The 19,715-nt window shown below is 41.0% G+C and overlaps 2 protein-coding genes across 3 annotated transcripts in view; both read left to right on the plus strand.

Annotated features, from left to right (window-relative positions):
* The first annotated feature begins 1,384 nt into the window (after positions 1-1,384).
* On the plus strand, positions 1,385-17,927 carry CCP110 (centriolar coiled-coil protein 110). 2 transcript variants are annotated; one of them, XM_058815846.1, is made up of 15 exons: positions 1,385-1,441; positions 2,233-2,389; positions 3,344-3,472; positions 4,410-6,057; positions 6,712-6,833; positions 6,972-7,155; positions 7,818-7,954; positions 8,272-8,388; positions 8,648-8,749; positions 9,030-9,146; positions 9,306-9,385; positions 10,067-10,129; positions 11,042-11,101; positions 11,675-11,757; positions 15,870-17,927. In XM_058815846.1, the coding sequence occupies exons 2-15, from the start codon at positions 2,243-2,245 to the stop codon at positions 15,920-15,922; spliced, it is 3,042 nt and encodes a 1,013-aa protein (XP_058671829.1). In that variant the 5' UTR covers positions 1,385-1,441; positions 2,233-2,242; the 3' UTR covers positions 15,923-17,927. The 2 variants fall into 2 exon arrangements, with proteins under 2 accessions (XP_058671829.1, XP_058671830.1); XM_058815847.1 differs by lacking the exon at positions 11,675-11,757.
* Positions 17,928-18,153: 226 nt separating this feature from the next.
* VPS35L (VPS35 endosomal protein sorting factor like) overlaps positions 18,154-19,715 on the plus strand; it is a 42,023-nt gene continuing 40,461 nt past the window's right edge. Inside the window, exon 1 of the mRNA XM_058815765.1 lies at positions 18,154-18,281. Coding sequence (XP_058671748.1) covers positions 18,265-18,281 — 17 coding nt within the window. The 5' untranslated portion in view covers positions 18,154-18,264. The remainder of the gene's footprint in view (positions 18,282-19,715) is intronic.

Here is a 19,715-nt window from a genome sequence, read left to right on the forward strand (position 1 = left end):
ATTTCTGTGTTTGTTATATACAACATTATATGTTGTATGTTTTATGTAGCTGACCCTGCAGTCGTGCCTGCCCACGGGCCAGGCCCGGGAGGAGCAGGCGGTGTCTCCTGCCCGGACAGCGGCGGCTGCTGCTGGACAGGGACCGCGGCTCTGGCCCCTGACACCTGCGTGAGCACCCGCCAGGAACCCAGAGAGATGAGCAACACGGCATGAAAACAGCTGGTTAAGTGAAGGTTGGGGAAATTTGGCATGTTTAGAAGTGGAGTAGCAAAGCCAAGGAACTAGCAGTTTGTGTTAACGTAAGTGGGAGTTATGGCGTCTTTTTGGTGTCTCTATCTGTGGGAAGGATGGGAAGCAACTGACTTTCCAAAGAGGAGCTGTGACCAACTAGAGGTAGAACAGGCATGAGGCCATCTTCTGAACGGTTGTTTTTGTTTCCTTTTTTTCCAATTTTTTTAAATTGCTGAGATGAATATTCGTCACATAGTGTGGTAGCTGGTTCTGAGCATCTCAGATACTGTCAGTGGTTTTATGTTTCTGCCAGGTGTAGCTGAAGAAAAACCAGAGATATGTATATGCAGATGCACAACAAATAATGGACTGTCTAATTAGAGGTCTAACATATTTAAAAAACCTTTTGATAAACAACAGCATTTGTTAAGATTAAAGATGAAATTTAAAAAAATAAAGCCCCTCAATGATCATTGAAGAGGTAACAGATGACAAACTTGTTTTTTGAAACAAGAACGACAGCTTTAACAGCTCTAAATGCTGGGAATTAGATGCTTCCATATATTTAAATTAATTATGCCTGGGCCAAGTGCTGGCAAACAAGTGTGGATTTTCCTTCCACCTGACCTGCCTGACAGGTGAGTGTTACCTGCTGCTGGGCTGGCTGGACCGGCAGCTGGCTGCCGCCCGGGCGGGAGGGATAGGATGTCAGTGGTGGTGCCCTCCTGGATGCTGTGCTGGTGGGTGCTGTAACAGAGATGGGAGCAGGTGCGCACGTTTATCTCTCTTATCACAGCGTGCTCGCTGAATCTGATCCCCGCGGCGGCACATTTGTGCTCCTGACTGCACAAGGACTGCACAGCCGTGTGATATGGAATGGGATGAAGCAGGACAGACTTCATCCGTGCTATCAGGGCAACGTGTCTGGGAGAGCTGTGGGTGGAAATGGCTGGAAATCGGAGCTCCATGGCGGGATGGCGCTCCATCCGCTCTCATCTCGCTGCCTGGGCACGGCAGAGCTATCCCGGGCCGTGTCCGGGTCTGTGCCGGGCCGACCCGGGGCTCTGTCCGTCGGTGCGGGCAGCGGGGGCGGAGCGGGCGGAGCGGCGCGGGGCGGAGCGCGGCGCGGGGCGCGCTGGGGCCCGTAGTGCGGCGGCCGGGCCGTTCGGCGGCGGTTACCGGGGAGCTGTGCCAGCCCGGCCCCGCGCAGGTACCGAGCCGTTGGACGGGCCCGGGCCCGGGGGGGAGCGCCGGGGCCCCGGGGAGGCGATGCAGCGGCCCCGGCCCGGGGCGGGCTCGGAGCCCCGCAGGGATCGGGCAGGGATCGGCCGGAGCGCCGTGCCGGGGAACAAAGCGTTGTCAGGCCTTGCCCGGCGCTGCAGGGCTCGCTCCGGTGGGGACGGGCAGTGACAGATATTTCACATATTTGGCCGCTTTTAAGGAGACATGGCTGCAATTGATTTATTTCTTTCTTTTTTTCGGTGTAAGTATTGGCGTCTGTTCATACAGGGATGTAGCGAGACGGAGGCTCACGGGAGTGAAATAAATTCCTCTCAGCCCCCTAAACATGTAAAGGCTTTTCTTTTTTTTTTAAATTTTTTTGTTTTTTTTAAAATTGGGCTGCAGTTTTGTTTGCTCTGGGTTTTGGGGGTTTTATGACAGTTAATAGGAACTGTCTCGTAGATCTCAAAGGTTTAGTCTTTGATGGAAATTATCCATAGCAGGTACAGTTTTCTAAATCCTGATTATCTCAATGCTTGCTTTCTTCTCTGTTTGCTTGTGATCATCCTTTTTGCTCATATATGCAGATTCTCCTTTCACAGGAGAAAATAACGAAGAGTTTTGCAGGCTTTGGTAATGATAAGAGGAAGAGAAACTTAATTCAGTTTTCTAGTGTAAAATTTGCTTCCCAAAACATAGTGACCCAGAATTAGTGGTGATGTTGTTTTCCCTTCAATATCTTGGAAGTACATGGAAGAATAATGTTATTATTCTTTGCAGTTTAGATAACATGAAGATGGAGGACTATGAAATATTCTGTAGGAGGCATCTTTCCAGAATCCAAGAAGAGGCAATAAAAGGAAAACCTTCTTTGACTGTACAGAAAAAAAATGTCTCCCTCATTCAATTCTATGGAGTTCCTGTGCTTTCCCCTCTGGTAAGGCTTTTTTTATTCCTTTTCCTCCCTGGTGTGCTAACTGTGCTGTTGGCACTGGCTTTGATGTGCACATGGAATGATTCTACTGAAGATGTCTGTGTGAGCTGTCACCTGACCTGCTACTTAGTGTTTCCTAAGCATTCCTAGCCTTAATCTTACAAAATAAGGGGTTAAATATACTTTTTTTCCCCCTCACACTGACTACATTTCCTTTAATTTTTTTAGAAGTTCTCTTCCTGAAGGGAGCACAAATGCTGATTGTTTTCAATAATGTTACTGCTGGGCTTCATGTAAAATCATATTGACATTTCAAATATTGAACATGTGAGTTATTTTAATGGTGTAAAAATGTAAATAAGAAATGCCAAGATAGTTAAAAAGCTTTTAATGAAATTTTTTTGCATATGTTTGCATCTTCCTGTAATGTATTCCACAGGCTCATCAATTATGTTAAGTCATTCTGTGCTAATGCAAACAGAGCTAAGCTGAAGATTGTTGGTAGTTCCTGCAATACTGCAGCTGACTTCCTTGTTTCAGTATGGGAAGAAAGGAGAGAGAGTCTCTTACAACATCCAAAAATCATGATACAGATATAAATTGCAGATATATTATCACATTCTTCATTTACAAGTGCATGGATGTTGTAACGGTTTTAGAAAAAAATCTCTGAATCCTGTGTCAGATTGATACTGTAGCATGTAATGGTCATGGAAAATTTTATAAATGTGTTTTAAATTCATGTTCATTTGCATGTGTGCCAAGAAGGCATTTTGTACACCTTTCCTTAAAAAATTGATTGAGAAGCTGGCATTTAATGTGTGCACAAAATTTCAGTGTTTTCTGTTCTTCTAATTGTTTTGTTCAGTTGTTTTTCTTTTGAATTTATTTCTGTAATTCTGTATTGAAATTTGCATTTAGTGATATAAACTATGTTTCTTACACTTTGTTTTGCAGCTCAGCCTTGAAGAGAAAAAGAAAATACAGCAGTATAAGGAGAAAGCTCTGGAACTGGAGAGCAGGAAACGGGAGTCCCGGAAAAAAGCTTTACTGAGTCGTGTTCAGGAGATTGTAGAAAATGTCCAGGTACTGTTAGTCCTAAGCTTCTCACAGATTTACAGCAAATCACTGCTTAGAGACATTTTGAGAAAGTATTGGGGTTTAAGTATTCCCCAGTATAAATATGAAATGAATAGCAGCTAACTCTCCAGAACCAGCATTTGCTAATATTTCATGCTGATATTGATCATTTACTGAGACTCATTGTAGTGCATGGCCTTGCTTTTCACTGCTGCTTTTGCTATATGCAGGAGAGCTCACTGCTTCTTTTGTGAGTGTTGGAAACAACTAGAATGTTAAAACAAGTGAACAACTCCTGTGTGTTAGAGCTGCTTTATTTGCAAGCTTATAGCTTAATCATAAAATAATCTATATGCAACTTTATAATTACAGAATTGAAATTACTTTCACAACAACTTGAAATTCTGTTGTGTGCTTTGAAATTTTACTGCAACTTTTTTCTTTGCTTCAATGATGAATTTACTAGTGGTTTTAATTTAAAAGACTACTATATACATCTAATCAAAGAGTTATTGTATGTCTTTGGAACAGCTGTAACACAGCCTTTAGTTTAAACTGTTGCTTAAACAGTTAATACTGAGTTTGTTGAGTTACCAAGGTGGCAAGCAACACTTTGTAGTTTGCATTGTTTACTGAGTGTGTGTGGCAACAGTGAGCTGGCTTGGGGTTTGACCAGCAGACCAGGAAAGTATGTTCAATACAAAAATAATGTAAATTTGCTTGGTTTTTTTTCAAGTGTGTCCTTTTGATAACTGAGACACAGTCCATAGGATAATTGTAGTGTGAAAATCCTTTTAAGCAAATGCTGGCTGGAAGTAACATGTAATTCACACTTAAAAATATTTAAAAACTAACTTTATTTAAGTTCAAGTGAAGGTTGCAGGAATCTGAGATCCTGAGATTTCATTGAAAATCTGTCATTTTTTAAAATTTTCATTTGCAGATAAAGAAAGGATATAGCATGAGTGGTGTGAACACATCAAAGGCTGAGAGTTCTTGCCCTGGTTTGGATTCAAAGGCTTTGACTGACTTCACAGCTCCATCAGATATCATCAGTTCAGCATGTACTCCTGAAAGGCAGAGCTCCACGAACCTGGAAAAGACATCAGGACTTAGACCATCAGGTACTGCAGGGCAAATGACATCAAATGGGACAGAAGTAGTTAAAGCAGCAGAAGAAAAGGTTTCTTCAAAGCCAGGTGAGAGTCGCTTCTTGGAAGATGCGCCGTGTCCGAGGGCTGCATCTCCTGACAAGGTGTGTAACAAGGTCCCATCTCATGCTCTGCAGAAGCAGGAGGGACGAGTGGGGTCACCATCAGATGAGGATGTCCAAGATCCATGTGTAATGAGTCTTCAGAACCTGATAAAGAAGTCTAGGGAGTACATAGAGAAAGAGCAGAGCAAGCGTCCCTCCAAAGGCAGTTCAAAGAGGAGTACGAGTGAAAGCCATTCAGATAAAGAAAATGATGGTGTTAAAACAACTGACTCTGTCAAAGAGAGGGCAAAGCTTACAGGCAGAAGTTGCACTGCCCAGACACTTGATAAACCCAGTCTTAATAAATCAAATACCCTTCTCCACTGTGCCTCTACTCATACAAATAACACAAGTATGTCCACTTTATCCAGTTTTTCTAAAGTAGACATACCTATGAGAGTTGGAACACCTCCTTTGGTGGATTCAGATTCAGATGAGGAATTGAAAAAGAATTCCATGTTTGAGCGTGACAGTAGCATTGTCAGGAGCCTCACAGGCTCTTATGCCAAATTGCCAAGCCCAGAGCCAAGCATGAGCCCTAAGATGCACCGACGGCGCCCCAGACCTTTATCCATGGGACACATCATTATAAACAACCCTGTGAATGCTTATGAGCTAAGTCCTAAAGGTAAGGGTAGAACAATGGATTTAATCATGCAAGATATTGCAGATAAAAACAATGTGTCTGAATCGGTGCCAAAGTTCATGGTGGACTTCACTGCAGTCTGTCCTGGCAGGGTTCCAGGTGTCAGCAGGAATGCTTTAGGCCCCTGTGATGGGCTGGGGGCTGGCAAACCAAAGCGCCATTCCTTCGGGCTCTTTGAGAGCAGAGGAGCAGTGTCGGCTATGCTGGAAGGACAGGTGGTCATGGACACCAGAGGGCCATATAAAGTAGAGAGCAGTCCTAGCTTGGCACCTCCAAAAGTGAAGGAGCCCTTTGCCATCAGTCAGTCTGCAGTGACACAGAAGATCCTGGCTGTGAGTGAAATGAAAGCAGCTGCTTTGGCAGAAAACACGAAATGTAATTCTGCAGTGGAACTCAATAAATCTTACGATGTGGAAAATCCATCTCCACTACTACTGCAGAGCAAGAATGTGCGACAGCAGCTGGATAATACTCCAAATGTTTCCTCAGCAAATGAGCACTTCCCAGAAAATTATGAAAAGGTAAAACGTAGACTTGATTTGGACGCTGACAACTGCCAAAAAGAAAACAGTTCCTGTGTTCTCAGAGTTGGAATGGAGGAACAAGAGAAGCAGTGGTTGCAAGAACAGAAATATCCCGTGGGATCAGTTTATATTACCAAGAATGCAGTCCTTGAAAATATGACAAAAGGTAAAAGATTTCCTGTGCTTGAGGGTTACTTCTCAGTTTATAAATCTTTTAGAAAAAACCCAGTGATCATTAGTCATTGGTGTGTCTTTTCAGAAGCCACATTTCTCTAATTTAATTTGACTTCACAAGTACTGATTTCCCATTTCAGTCTTAGAGCTGGAATTTAGTTTTACTAAGACAATTGTCTTATGCCATGAGGTCTAAATAAGACTACTAAAAGAAAAGATAGCCCATGTAAATGAAAAGAAAACCATATAGATATTTTCTTCAAATTCAAGACTGTGTTACATCTGCACGTGTCTCTACTAAATGAGGCTGAAGTGGCATAAATAACATTAATTCACTCCAGCAAATATAACAGTTCTTAGAGCTGTATTTTCCATGTCCCTATTTTAATATAGGCTTTTGGTGTTAATGTTCCATCCACAAGTTTAGTTCACAAATATGCACGTGCAAATACTTCAAAGGACTAGTATATGATGGGGTTCTGTGCATTACCTAGTGGGAACTTGATATCAAGGAAACCTGATATCAAAGAGATGTTTTTTGCTTTTTACTGAAGAGGCAAATTACCTCTGATAAAGGATGGATGTCTCTGGCAAAGATCATATAGAGGGTATTTAGTATTTGATTCTTTGTTATGTATTTTCTCAGAAAGTATTTTAAAAGCTAATGAGCTGACCTTTGAAGAAGTGAAAAAGAGGCTTGAAGAACAGCATGCACAACAACTGTCAATTCTGATAGCTGAACAAGAGAGAGAACAGGAGGAATTGAAGGTAAGGTCAATAGGAAAAATTCCAAGCAAAGGTTTTGTGTTGTCTGAAGTTTGTCAGGAAGCAATTGAGTTTGAATGTATATTCTGTTGCTTTGCAGAGTTAGAAAAATAGTGTCATGGTTGAATCTTCCTTTTGTAGGAACTGGAAGAGAAGAAGAGAAATTCAAAAGGAGAGAAGGTTACTACAACAGAAATAGAAATTTCCAAAGTGAATATTAACAGCAGGATGGAGTTGGAGTGGAGGAAAAAAAGTGAAGGTGGCTTGCTGGAAAGTGTGCAGTCTCAGCTGGAGACAGTCCATAACACAAACTCCACCAGCATTGGTAAAACTGGAAGGGAAGAATATAGATTAAGTGTTGTGGTCTAATGTGTTCTACAGTGCTTGACTGGACCAGCTGTCCCACTGTGTGGATGAGTGCAGTGTTCCTGCCCTAGGGCTGCTCAGGATACACAGAAGGCTGCTGTCCTCAGCAAAGGCTGTTGCATCTTTGTGTCACTGGCATTTAGCACAGGTTCAGCCATCCTTGAACAGTTCCATGTACTGTGTTTGTTATGTAACTGTTTTAGGGCACATCTAAGGAAAACAAGCTAAGAATAGCCTCCTTTGATCAAGGATGAGGATGTGAATTTGCATCATGTCCCAGAAGGATTATCCTCCTGCCATGTAGCTGCACAGCACTGGGCCAGGTGGTCACATTTGTGTAGGAGGTTTTGAGGGGCTCTGCCAGGGGCTCCTAGCTGCAAGGCAGTACAGCTATAGCTGATGGAACACCTCTCACCTGTTCCTGAGCGTCGTGAAATGTTTTGTCCTGTCTTTTGTTTAGCAAATTTTGCATGGAAATTGATCAGAAATATTTAACTTGCTTCTTGTCTGTAATTGACCTTGCAGACAAAGCTGTGACTCTCGAGCTGAGTGTATCCACAGACGCAGGCATTACTTTGGGCACAAGTGTGTGTTGAACTGTGTGTTCTGCTTTCTGTGCAGGTTTTGCTCATACAACACCCAACACCTTTTCTTCAACAAGTGAAGCTTCATTCTATCTCTGGGGACCCTCAGGTAGTGGAGTTATAAAGACCTCAGTATGCAGGCCAAGTAATAGGATCAAAACTAGGTGGATTCCGGTAAGGGAAAAGACAGATTTATTTTTATCTTACAAGACCCTATTTTTTTTTGTAAGGCACTGGTAACAGAAAATTTTAGCATCTGTTCAACTTTGATTGCATAAGAGAACTGTGTAGGTTATTTTTCTTTTTCATATTTGCAAAGTAATCATATAGCAGGATATTGCTTCTGCTAAATTATGGTGGGTACTTTGAGCCCAGTCAAAGCTTTATCAACAGCTTTTTTCTTACTTGGAAACTAAGTCACTTGATGGATGTTATTTGATAAATAATTCATAATTCTTGCTTATTTATAAAAAGTTTTGATTTTTTTTAAGGTTTTCAGTCCAGAGATACAGATGAAGTTTGACAAGATCACAGCAGTGGCAAAGGGATTTCTCACTCGTAGACTCCTGCAGACAGAAAAACTGAAACATCTTAAGCAAACTGTAAAAGTAAGATCAGCTGTTTTTTGTAATAGGCAGCTTCTTCTCCTGTTTGTTTTTGTTCCTGCCTTCCCTTGACAGATGAAATCCTGCATTTGCTGCTCTCGGAAGATTTTGGGCTGCACATGAACATATTTGAGTGTTGTATTGCTTAGTGTCACAAGGTGCAAGGCAAACAAAGAATCTGTTTGCTGTGTGTACTGTTAGAAATTGTTTTGTTATGAAGGGTTATGCCTGGTGCTTACTCTTATTTTCCCATCTTTCCCAGGATACTCTGGAGTTCCTAAAAAATTTTCAGTCTGAAGCCCCATTGAGAAGAGGAACTGTGTCAGCACAAGATGCATCCCTTCATGAAAGAGTAATGGCTCAGGTGACACAATTTAAACCTTTTTTTGGTCTTTCCTAGCTATTCTGCTTTTGTAACATAAATACATGAAACCTTGAGAGTGGCTTTGTTTAGAGTAAAACATTTAAAGAAGAGAAGATTCCATTTTTTTTTGCTTGACACAAAACTATTTGATTTTGAAAAACGGTTTTCAAAATTATGAAGCATTTTGTTTAGATTGAAAGCAAAAGGAGCTTGATGTTCAAAACCATGGGCATATAAACTTGGTTGAATATTTACTGAACATTGGAATGACTCTTTCCAGCTGCGGGCTGCTCTGTATGACATCCATGACATCTTTTTCACCATGGGCGCGTCGGAGAGAATGAACATCCTGCGGCACGATCGCGAAGTCCGGAAAGAGAAGATGCTCAGGCAGATGGTGTGTTTTCTCCCAGGGAATGTAAACTGCTGCAGGAATTTAAGCACTGAGCCATTTTCCTTTTAAGACATTCTTCCTCACCATGTACAATGTTTCTTAAATCTAAATTTTTAATTATGCTTTTGTAGGTAACTTTCTTCTGTATCCTCTTTTTTTTAGGATAAAGTAAAGAGCCCAAGAGAGCGAATGACACTTTCAACAGCCACACAGAAATCTCTGGACAGGAAAAAGTTCATGAAGTATGTGCAGGGTGGGGAGGGTTGGTGGAAGGGGTGCAAGAGGAGTAGGAGGCATAGGAAATAGTGAGGAGGAGTTTATGGAATAACAGTTTCTTTGCAAGCTGACATCTCTGCTGGGAGAATGAGTAAAAAGCTTTCCAGGTTTATGGCATCTTGCTAATTGTATTTTGCTCTTACTTTTAAGAGTCTTCCAGTTTGTAAGAAGGAAAATGTTTCTTCCAAGTTATGCATTTACACTGTAATGCAGTGATGGATGCTTAGTTTATGGTTGATTTTGCAAACTGTAAAAAGTGCCCTAAGTGATTTTATCTATCTTAAGTGCCTAGCAATAGAGACGTGATAGAGTATCTCTGGCAGAGTTTTTCTGGGGAACGGTAGCAGGCATTATCTTGGAACATGGTGGACACTTGTTACACTTGCTTCTGAGTAAAGAAGTGATCATCTGTAGGACTGCTCTGGCAATGTGTAGTGTAGTTCTGTTGTGACAGGTCATACTTGGCAGTCAAAAATCTCCTTTGAGATATATCTGCAAACTTCTCTTTGCCCTGTTGCTGTTTGTCAAATATATGGAGAGTCACATGTAGTGTAGTTCCTCTTGTAGGCTTTCTCTCAGTGTTTCTGTTCAAGACCTGGATGATGATTTGCTAACTGAAATGTGTTTCAATACTTTTGTTTCTCCAGGGCTTCAGAAATGGGAATGCCAAGTAAAAAAATAATCATAAAACAAAAAACTCCTCAAAATCGGTAGGTGATGGTTACTTGTATTAAGATGCTTTTGAGGAACTGTCTTACAATAATGTGATCTGTACTGTTGGTTTGCCATCATCAGCTCAATTCCTGCTACTATTGTCATGAAAATTAATGAAATCTGATTTACCATGGCCCAAAAAAGGGTTTATTAGCTCATTATGAGTTATTTCATTATTTCTTCAGAGTCATTTCTGAGATTTTATCTTCAGAAGTTGTTTATTTATGGCTTTAAGTCTTGGTGCTCAGGTTTAAGGTTTTTCTCTGAGATGCACTATTAAACTTCAGTTTGGCACTGTTACTTTTCCTAATGCCCTTTACTTTGCAGTGGAATTCTTGATAATGCTTATCTTTAGAAAGCTATCAGAAAAGTAGTGGCTTTTTAATGTGAGGAGAATTTTGTTCCTTGGCTGTGTGATTGTTTGCTCAGATCACAGAAGTTACAGTGTTCAGTACATGTTGTTCAGGCAGATAACAGCTGCTCTCTTATGAGGCCTGTCTGCACATTTATCTCATATTAAAAATCAGATACCTGGCATCCCTTAAAACCAGTTTTTATCCCAAAAGCTTGGAAGACATGCTGTCTACTCACACAGTTCAGCCTTCAAGGACTACTGTAAGCAATTCAGCCCTTTTTCCTGAGTGTTCTCATCAATGACTGGGAACCCAAGGCACTGCTGAGGGACATCTGTCTATGTGCTTTTTTGTTTCTTACTTTTAAATAGTGGAAGTAGTAATCCTATTCTGGAATTTCAATTCCAGCCACTTTGCCTATGTGCCATTTGCATTACAAGACCTGTTAGCCTTTCTGAAATTTGTTATGTGAAAGATGATGCATAATTTGGTATTTCTTTAGAGGCTTTTATTTTAAAAGGGAAAAAGCACTAATAAAAGTTTGTGTTTTAACAGCATACTTCAACCAAACCAAGGACAGAATGCTCCAGTTCACAGACTGCTTTGTAGACAAGGGTAAGAGCACAGCATGGTTTTAGCCTAAAGATGAAACTAAATGCAAAGTGCAAGAACAGTATTGATGAATAATGTTTACACATAACGTACACATAACACTACAACTGTTTGTTCAGAGTAAAAATAATTACTTGTCTCAGTATTTTGAGAGAGTGATGAAGCTTTGTTTCACCTTATACTGCAGGAAAATATTTATTGTTGTCATCTTCTTGTGTATTGTCTTCATTTACACTGTTCCAACATTTCTATTTGTAACATTCATTCCATGAAGCTTTGCTTCCACTTAATGAAATATTGTATTTTTATATGTAGACTGTAATGCCATGGTATCTAAACATAATCAGTTTATTCAATGGAGTTTTTCAGTCTGTTAATGGGGAGATGTTCTCCTACTTAATGTATCTATGTAAGCCACTATAATATCAATAGGAACTGCACTGGTGCTCAGGAAGAGTCTGTGGGACATTGTAAAAATGTTTTCATGCCAAACACAGTTTGATAGTGTCTATATTCTTGTATACAGCCTTTCAGCTTTATCACAAGTGACTTATTAACTGTTTTATATTTAATTAGAACCTCTAAGGCCACAGTGAATGGGGTTGAGCAAAATAGAAGGAAGGCTGCAGGGAGCAGAGTGCCTAACAAGGCTGTTTCAGGTGTGTAGAAAATTGGTCCTTGGATCTCATAGTAAATAAGTTACTAGTATCTAGACAAAGTAAATTGGCAATATAATGTTTTCCTTTCCTTGTGCACCTGCTTTGCTCTGCCTTAAGTCTAACTTATCTCTCAAACAAACCTGTGCTGGTAACTGAACCATCCACTCTGAGATTCTATAGACATAGTGTATAGAATGTGCTGCACAGCTCATTTGCTTTCACTCACCAGATGCCCAGTCATAAGCAAGATTGCCAGATACATTCACTGGAGCTGTTGAGAAATTGCTAGTAGTCAAAATAGACTTGGATTAGAATCTTCATGTCATTTGATTCTTAGTTCTGCACACACATCTTCAGCATGGAGCATATTCAAAGGACAGGAAGGACAGTTTCAAACTCCTCAGAAGGTGTTCACTCATCATACAGTCCTAAAATTATATATATATATATATATATATATATATATTCCTGTAGCATCTTACAGCATGTTTAAGTCTTAATAACCCAAGTTTAAAAGTGGAGCATTTCTGTGCTACCATACAGAGATTACTGATTGGTTACCTTTTATATAAAAGGTTTGATAATGGTGCTGAACCTCTAATAAATCACTATGAATGGTCTTTCACAATTTCTATTATTTTAATTAGATTTTAAATTTCTTAAGTGATAAACCTAGATTTATCAAAAGGTAAAGTAGTTGATAGGTTTTAAAATTATCTAGGATCTGAATTACACTTTGTTCTCAAAGGAGAGTTCCACAAGTCAAGTATAAAAATTGGGAATTTTGGGGCTTAATAAGGGAATTGTTTAATATAGTAGGATTTCAACTGTTTTCCATAATGTTTTAAATAATCTGTATGTGTAAGGATCAAACCTTTCCTATAAAGGAAATGCTTATGTAGTGCTGCCCCAGAGCAATGCTGGCAGGGAGTGTGTGTGAGTTTGAAGGCAGTGTGTTTTACACTGGTTAAATGGGATGTTTTCCCAGATGCTGCTTTGTGGAGTCAGAAGAAGTGGCCACAGAAGGATGTACAGTGAGGCACAAACACAGATAGCATTGCAGTGTCAGAGGGGGAGATAAAAGGCAGGTGATGAGATCACAACAGAGTGTGTTCATTTATTTTTCTTTACTTAGTTCTCCTGTCATCACCAAAGTAGTGCAAGGCAGTTGTTTGGTTGGACTCAGTGACTCTACAGAAAAATTAGCAAAGATAAGAAATAATCTTCCTGAAATATAAAGCAGAAAAAGTAAATAATACAATTTTAGCAACCAGAGGTAGCCATTAAGGCAAGTGTTCATCTGCAGGTTGGCTATTGACTAGTAAAGGAGCATGCTGAAGAACAGGGACAACAAAGCAATCAAAACCTCTGCCAGTTACAGTATTGCAGAGGTTGTAAATAGCAGTAGTGTTAGGGCGGTGTCAGGGTCAGGTCTGGCACTGATTCCAGGTCTGGGTCCCACCCCCAAAGCCCTGTAATTCCCACTGAGCTCATAATGAAACCACAGTGGTGTTTACATTGTGTCTGGCACCACACATCCAGTTAAACATTTAACACTGCTGTGTTGGCAGCGTGTGCTGCTCTGCTAAGGAAATCCCTGGGTTTATCTTAGTCATAATTACCAAAGTTGTGACAGGTGATACTTGGCAATGAAAAAACTCCTTTGGGATATAGCTCCAAACTTCTCTTTGCCTTGTTGCTGTTTGTCAAATATCTGGAAAGTCACTGAATGCCTTCTGCAGTGGCCTTCTTGGAACTTGAGGCAGGTGTGGCTCACCAGTTTTATGCTGGTTGGTTCTGGCTGCTCAGTGTAACCTCACAGAGAGCTTGGACATCACCCACGTTCCTGTGGTGCAATACCAACACCTCTGTGTGCTCCTTCAGAAATAGGTTAGACTTCTTGCACTGAATGAATAGAAATGCATTCTGAAGTTATTACATGGGCATGAAAGAAACAATCTGCATGATTTTGCAATAATGAAAGAACTTAATTTAAATATATTTAATTAGAGTATGGTTTCCTTTATAGATGGATGAAATGTGAACAGTGAAAAGTCTGGCAGTATGTTAAATAGGGTGTTGATTTAATTTCTTTTCTTTGTTCATTCCTGACTGCCAATTAAATTTGGCTGATTAGAGGGGTAAAAAAGGAAGGAGGGCTAGTAAGATACAGTTATTATAATTATAAATACATTCAACTTCAATATGAGACAAATCCTCAGAAGAAAATAACACACTTGTCCAATGTTTTTTCTTTTGTTCTCTTGATTGTTGTTTTAAACTCTATATGCGAAGTGCTTTGCAGCTTTAATACCACTCAGACTGATTGTTTTTTGTTTAGGAATCAAGTGGCAATCCTAAACTTAGTTTTTGTTGTTTTTTACTCCTTCAATCCAAACTTCTGTGCTTAAGAGAAAAGTACAGACACGTAAATCAGTATTTTTTTTTAAAGTTCAATTAGTTTAAATCAGGCTGAAATGTTCCATCAATAGTTTGCAAGTGGGGCCAGGCAGGGCATTTAATGAGGTCTGATTGTGTTAGAAGGTGGTTGAGATCAGCTTGCTCCTCCAACAAGGCCTGTTCATCTCCTCTGCCCAGTTCCCTTTCCTGTGGAAAGGAAATAGAGGCAGGAGGCACACAGAGTGTCTGGGTGGTGGCAGCTCTTGGCCAGGCCAAGGGCACAGCCTGCCCATGTGAGGTGCTGGGGCTGTGAAGTCTCTTGGCTTCAAGAAGCCTCAGACCTGCTGTGTGTGAGTAGCAGGTCTGTCCTTTGTCCCAGGAGAGAGGCCTCATGTGATTGTCCCTTGTTTTCAGAACTGTCACTGTTTTTATTCAAATTGCCTCCTGCAATTCCTTAGTCCAGATTGCTGGGGAATTGTGCACACACTTTGCTATTACTGTAATATCCTGTTCCTTGTGGGACATTTTTCTATAACTTGGAGGACGCTTGAGGTGAGTCAAGGGGTAGTGTTAATCACTAGAAAGGCTGTGTCTGTCAGCCTGGTTGTCTGTCCTGTGAGCTCCCAGGTGATGTGAAGAGCACAGCACTGGGGCAGGGCCAGTGAGAATTCCTTTTGTGTCCTGGGAGCCTGTGGAGATGTGAGGGCTCTGGGCACTCCCAAAGCTGCTTTGGCCTGTGCTGATCATAGCCCTGGGACTCCTGTAAGTAACCACTGCAGCTCTGACCAGGAGTAACCAAGGAGCCCAGAAAGGACTGGCACTTCCTTTGTCACCTTCATTTACTGCCTGTAGTCATTTCTCTTCCATGGCTGTCTTCCATTGCCACTGCTCTGCACCCTGTGACATGGTTTTCACTGCTTTGTGGAAATGTTTGCTCACACTGCTGCACTTTCTGGATAACTGCTTGAACCCAAAGAATGCTGAGTTGTGCTACTTCTTAGCAGCCTGCAGTGCTGAACCCTCATTCCTGGAAGATACTTGTGCTATGCATATTATAATATGATTTTTTAAAATATATGTATGTATATACTTGTTCCCTCTGAAAATACTTGTTTGTTTGTTTATTTATTATTTTTACTTAAGCATCCTTCCTTTTATAAGGGCTCTGCCTAATGATTTTCATACTGCACCTCTAATTCTGATTGTCTTATTGACATATGGGAGCCTACAGCTGTCTCTTGTTTTAATTAATCTGACAGAAAGAAAGAGTTATGTTAAGTATTCAACTTGTATGAAAAAAAATTTAATATATATATTTTAATAAATATAATTTTTTTATTTATATTTTTTTAAGTAATACATGGCATAGTTAAATTTAATCAGCCATTTCATCTATCTTGGTTATGCAATAGTTCTTTTAAAAATTTGTAAATTCTGGTTGTAGTTGTTTTAGAATAGCAGAAAAGAGGATAGAATAGTTATCAAGTAAGGCAATACTTTAAAATCTCATTACTTTTAAACCCATAGGTAGTTTTCCTAAGGCTTTTGGGGTGTACTGTTATGAAAACTGTAATTTAAAAAGTAGTCACTGAATGCATAATACTGCTTTAAAAAAATAGTCCTGACTTTTTTCAGCTATTTTTGTTGGATAATCCTGTTTCAAAAACCATTACTATTAATTGTAATATGATAATGTTTCTACTTATTTTTAGGAGCATATGCAGGAAGAACCCAAAGAAAGAAGCCAAATGTTGTGATAATTTAAGAAGACAACATTCACTGGGATAAAATGGCTGTGTTTTAATGATGGCTTTGTCAGCACAGATTTTTAATACTGCATCTTCTTTACATAGATGTATATTTAGACATCATAAACCTACTTTGTCATTTTCAGATGACACATAACACAATCATACTGAAGCTGCTTTGAAGCTCTAATGCTTGTGGGAAAATTGCATGTTAGAACCTGTGTACAGACTAGTATTAATATATAAAAGATTCATAATCTTGTTTATTTAAAGACTAGCACGGGGCAACATGAAGGTAATTTGTGACTTTTTCACACTTTCTAATTCTAGTGTCTTATATATGATTTTTGCATTACTTAAATTGCAATTTCTGTGTGTGAGTGCCACCATAAGTAAATCATGGGTATATATTTAGTTTCATACCATAAAGTTAAAGCAGCTAAATATGAAGAGAAACCCCAAACTTAATTTAAACAAAAGTGATCTTTCAAGTCAGTGAATTTGTCAGCAGCTGTTCTGAATGTACTTTCTGTAAGAATGAGATTAGCTCAATTTCAGTACTAAAGGCCTTGTACCAAATGTTTTGCATTTCTACTGGACAGATGTGGTCCAAATTCACTGTTGGGCTGATGGACAAACTTACACTGACCAAACCAAAAATGTGCACTTATATGTGTGGTAGATCAAACCACTGTACTGAAAGGGCCCTGGGTTTTTATTGCCCTGCTGTCTACTGCATTTTGTTATGGAAATAACATCTGTCCAACATGGAGATGTGTATGTTCTACAAAAACTGCAGAAGGTAAAATTTTAACTGTTTTACCATTTCAAACTTAAAGTTATTTCAATCTGCAATAGTAATTCAGATATGTTATATTTAATTGATGACAGTGGCAGTTTTTCTGAGCAGTTTATCTTCTGCTGTGTGATCTAACAGGCCCTTGTACTGAAGTAATGATTTCTGCGGCTGGGGAATCCCTACCAAATCCCAACACTTTCATATTTATAAATATCTAACATTAAAAGATCGTGGTCATATTCTACCTTAGTCTTCCAACTGATGGATATTATCCATCAGCTTGAGGGGAGCATCATTCTCCACCTTCTTTTAATGAACTTGAGACGTGATATTAACAAAGTTCTAGAGAGAAAAGCTCAGCTGTATAATCTTTGCAGTAGAGAACTGACTGCCAGAATGTAAATTAGATTGCATTTTGTCACTTTCCCAATGTCAATACAATACAACACACTAAACTTTGGAGGCTTTGTAGTGTGTTGACATTTATGTAAGAGAAGAAAGACTAACTGAAAATTTCATTGTGGTAAATAGCATGAAAGAGGAACATTAATAATGGGATGAGGGCAGTTATTTCATGGGCAGTGATGAGTGGATTGGCACCAGCCTGTGGCTTTTGTCTGCCACCAAGTCTGTCCTCTGCAGCTGGTGATGCTGTTCAGATCAGCTGTTATACCAGGCACTAAGTTACCCAAATTGCATGCTTGCAAAATGGCACAAACACTGCCCCAACACCTTGAAGAATGATGCTGCTGGGTTTGTTTGAAATCCTGGGGCCAGGGGCTCCCCTGGTGAATGGTGAAAACAGAACAGTTTAAGCAGTGGAAGTCCTGCCTCCTTTATACTAATGCTGTGGTGCTTTAAAATAATCCCAGCTGTAGTATGGAAAATGCCCAAGGCAAGTTTCCTGCTCACCCGGTGGGCAACAAAGCTGTGTTTTAGTTTCCAGCTTTCCTTAGGAGTGGAGAACACCTTGAGAGAAAGAATTTACAGTGACAAGAGTAACCTGTGTCACAGAAGGTGCTGTTGATATGGCAGCACTAAAGATTGATGCTTTTAATGGATGTTTGATGTGCTGTATTTATTATTAGCATAGGCAATATGTTGATGCACAGATAGGTTTAGTGTGTTAGTAGAAATGAATGTTTCCCTTCTCTTAGGGTTTCACATCTAAACCTCTTGTTCTTCCAGCATGTTTCCAGTGTGTAATAAAGCATTATAGCACAAGGGTCTTTTTTTTTTTTTTTTTTTTTTTTTTTTTTTAACTTTCATGAGGCCTTTCTCTTGGCAAGTGCCAGAATTTGGTTTTGTACTTGCTGTTTTGTATTTATACATATTTATCTTTTTATTTTGTGTGGAATTGTGATACCATTACAGAAGTCTATTTATTTTTGTACTTTGTTTTACTTTCACCAGTCTCGCTTTTTACTTGACGCGTTCTGCACAATAAACTCTAAACCTTTAACAACAAATGTCTCTGTGCTCTTTGCTCGGCCCCCTCAGGCGTTTCCCGCGATCGGGGCGGGGCTGCGGCGGAAGGCTCTGTCATGTGACCGGCGCAAGATGGCCGCGTTCCCCTGGTGAGGCTCCGGGAGCCGCCTGTGCCCCGCGGGGCGGGCTCGGGGGGCTGCGGGTTCCTCACGGCTGGGTCAGGGCTGCCGTCATGCTCGGCGACCCTCGCAGCCGGGCGGCTGAGGCGGGGGCGGCCACGGCTGGGCCGGAGGGGAAAGTGCCGGGCCTCTCCGCCCGCGGGGTGGGGGCAGTTCGGCCTGAGGGGACCCCCGCGGGGGCGGAGGCAGCCGGGGCGCTGCTGTGGGACCTGAACCCGGCGCTGCTGTTCTGACACACCCTTGGGTACAGATCACATTCAGAGACCCTGGCGTTACACTGAGCCGGGCCGGCGGCACAGCCCTGCTGAGGGACGGAGGCGCAGCTGTGAGCTGACGGCCGCTGGCCTCCCGTAAATTCCCCTACAATAAGCAGCAGTTCCCCGAGCCCCAGGGTGTTGTCACGGAGCGGGGCAGGAGCGCTCCGGCCGCCGCCTCCGGGCGGGGTCACCGCGGGCCCGCTGCCCGCCTGCCCCGCAGCGCCGGGGGAGCTGGAGGGCTCCTGCTCCGTATTTACCCATACCAGCACATTTGGCCGCTGTTATCATTCACAGGCTCTTTAGGGATACACAGGTGCAGAGTGGTGGCAATTGCAGTGGTGCTCATGTGTGGGAAAGGTTGAAACCCACTGTTAAAAGAGCAGCTGAAGCAGGGGTGTAATCATGCAGAGCATGAAACCCCAGCTTGGCCAGAGTCTTATTTTTATTTCCTCTCAAAAGTTGGCTGCACTGCTGTAGCCAGGAAAGGAATGCTTGATCTCCTTTCCCTAGAAAGTAAGCAGAGCATATTGCCAGAGCAAACTTGGTCTTGTCTTCTGTATTAGTTCTGTTACAAGCTGTCTTATCACTTGAGTAGCCACATTGTAAAAAATGTACTTTTTAAAGACTTGTGTGCAGGGTTGACAGCTCTTGTTCACTCCCATGTGTGTATTATTACCATGTGCACTCACCCAGTGGGCTTACACTGAGTGGAGTGCAGTTGATTTTGGCCTGGGGCTGCTGAGAGGGCTCTCAGCAGTTAAAGAAATGTTAAAATTGTGTCGCCAGAAAGAGTTTGAAGATTTTCCACCCAGATGCTGATTGAGGAAGAAGAGTCATTGAACAATGGGACAATAACAAAAAGAAAAGGAACTGGAGATCAAGAAAACAAATAAGCGTGTGGATTTCACTGGACTCTTTCTCTTGCTCTGCTCTATCTCATTAGATATCAAAAGTTTTTAATTGGAGTGGCATAACCATAAATTATCTAATTTGTAGTTCATTATTGAGGAAACTTGAACATGGTATTGCAGAACACCTGGCTGCTTGGTGCTGCTGAAAATCTTCCAAATGAGTTACAGCTTTGAGTAGGAATGGAATTGTTTGGAAGTTTGGATTAATTCTAGTGGGAAATATGTGTGTTATGTGG

Source organism: Ammospiza caudacuta, chromosome 17 (genome assembly GCF_027887145.1).
Source record: "Ammospiza caudacuta isolate bAmmCau1 chromosome 17, bAmmCau1.pri, whole genome shotgun sequence".
Lineage (NCBI taxonomy): Eukaryota > Metazoa > Chordata > Aves > Passeriformes > Passerellidae > Ammospiza > Ammospiza caudacuta.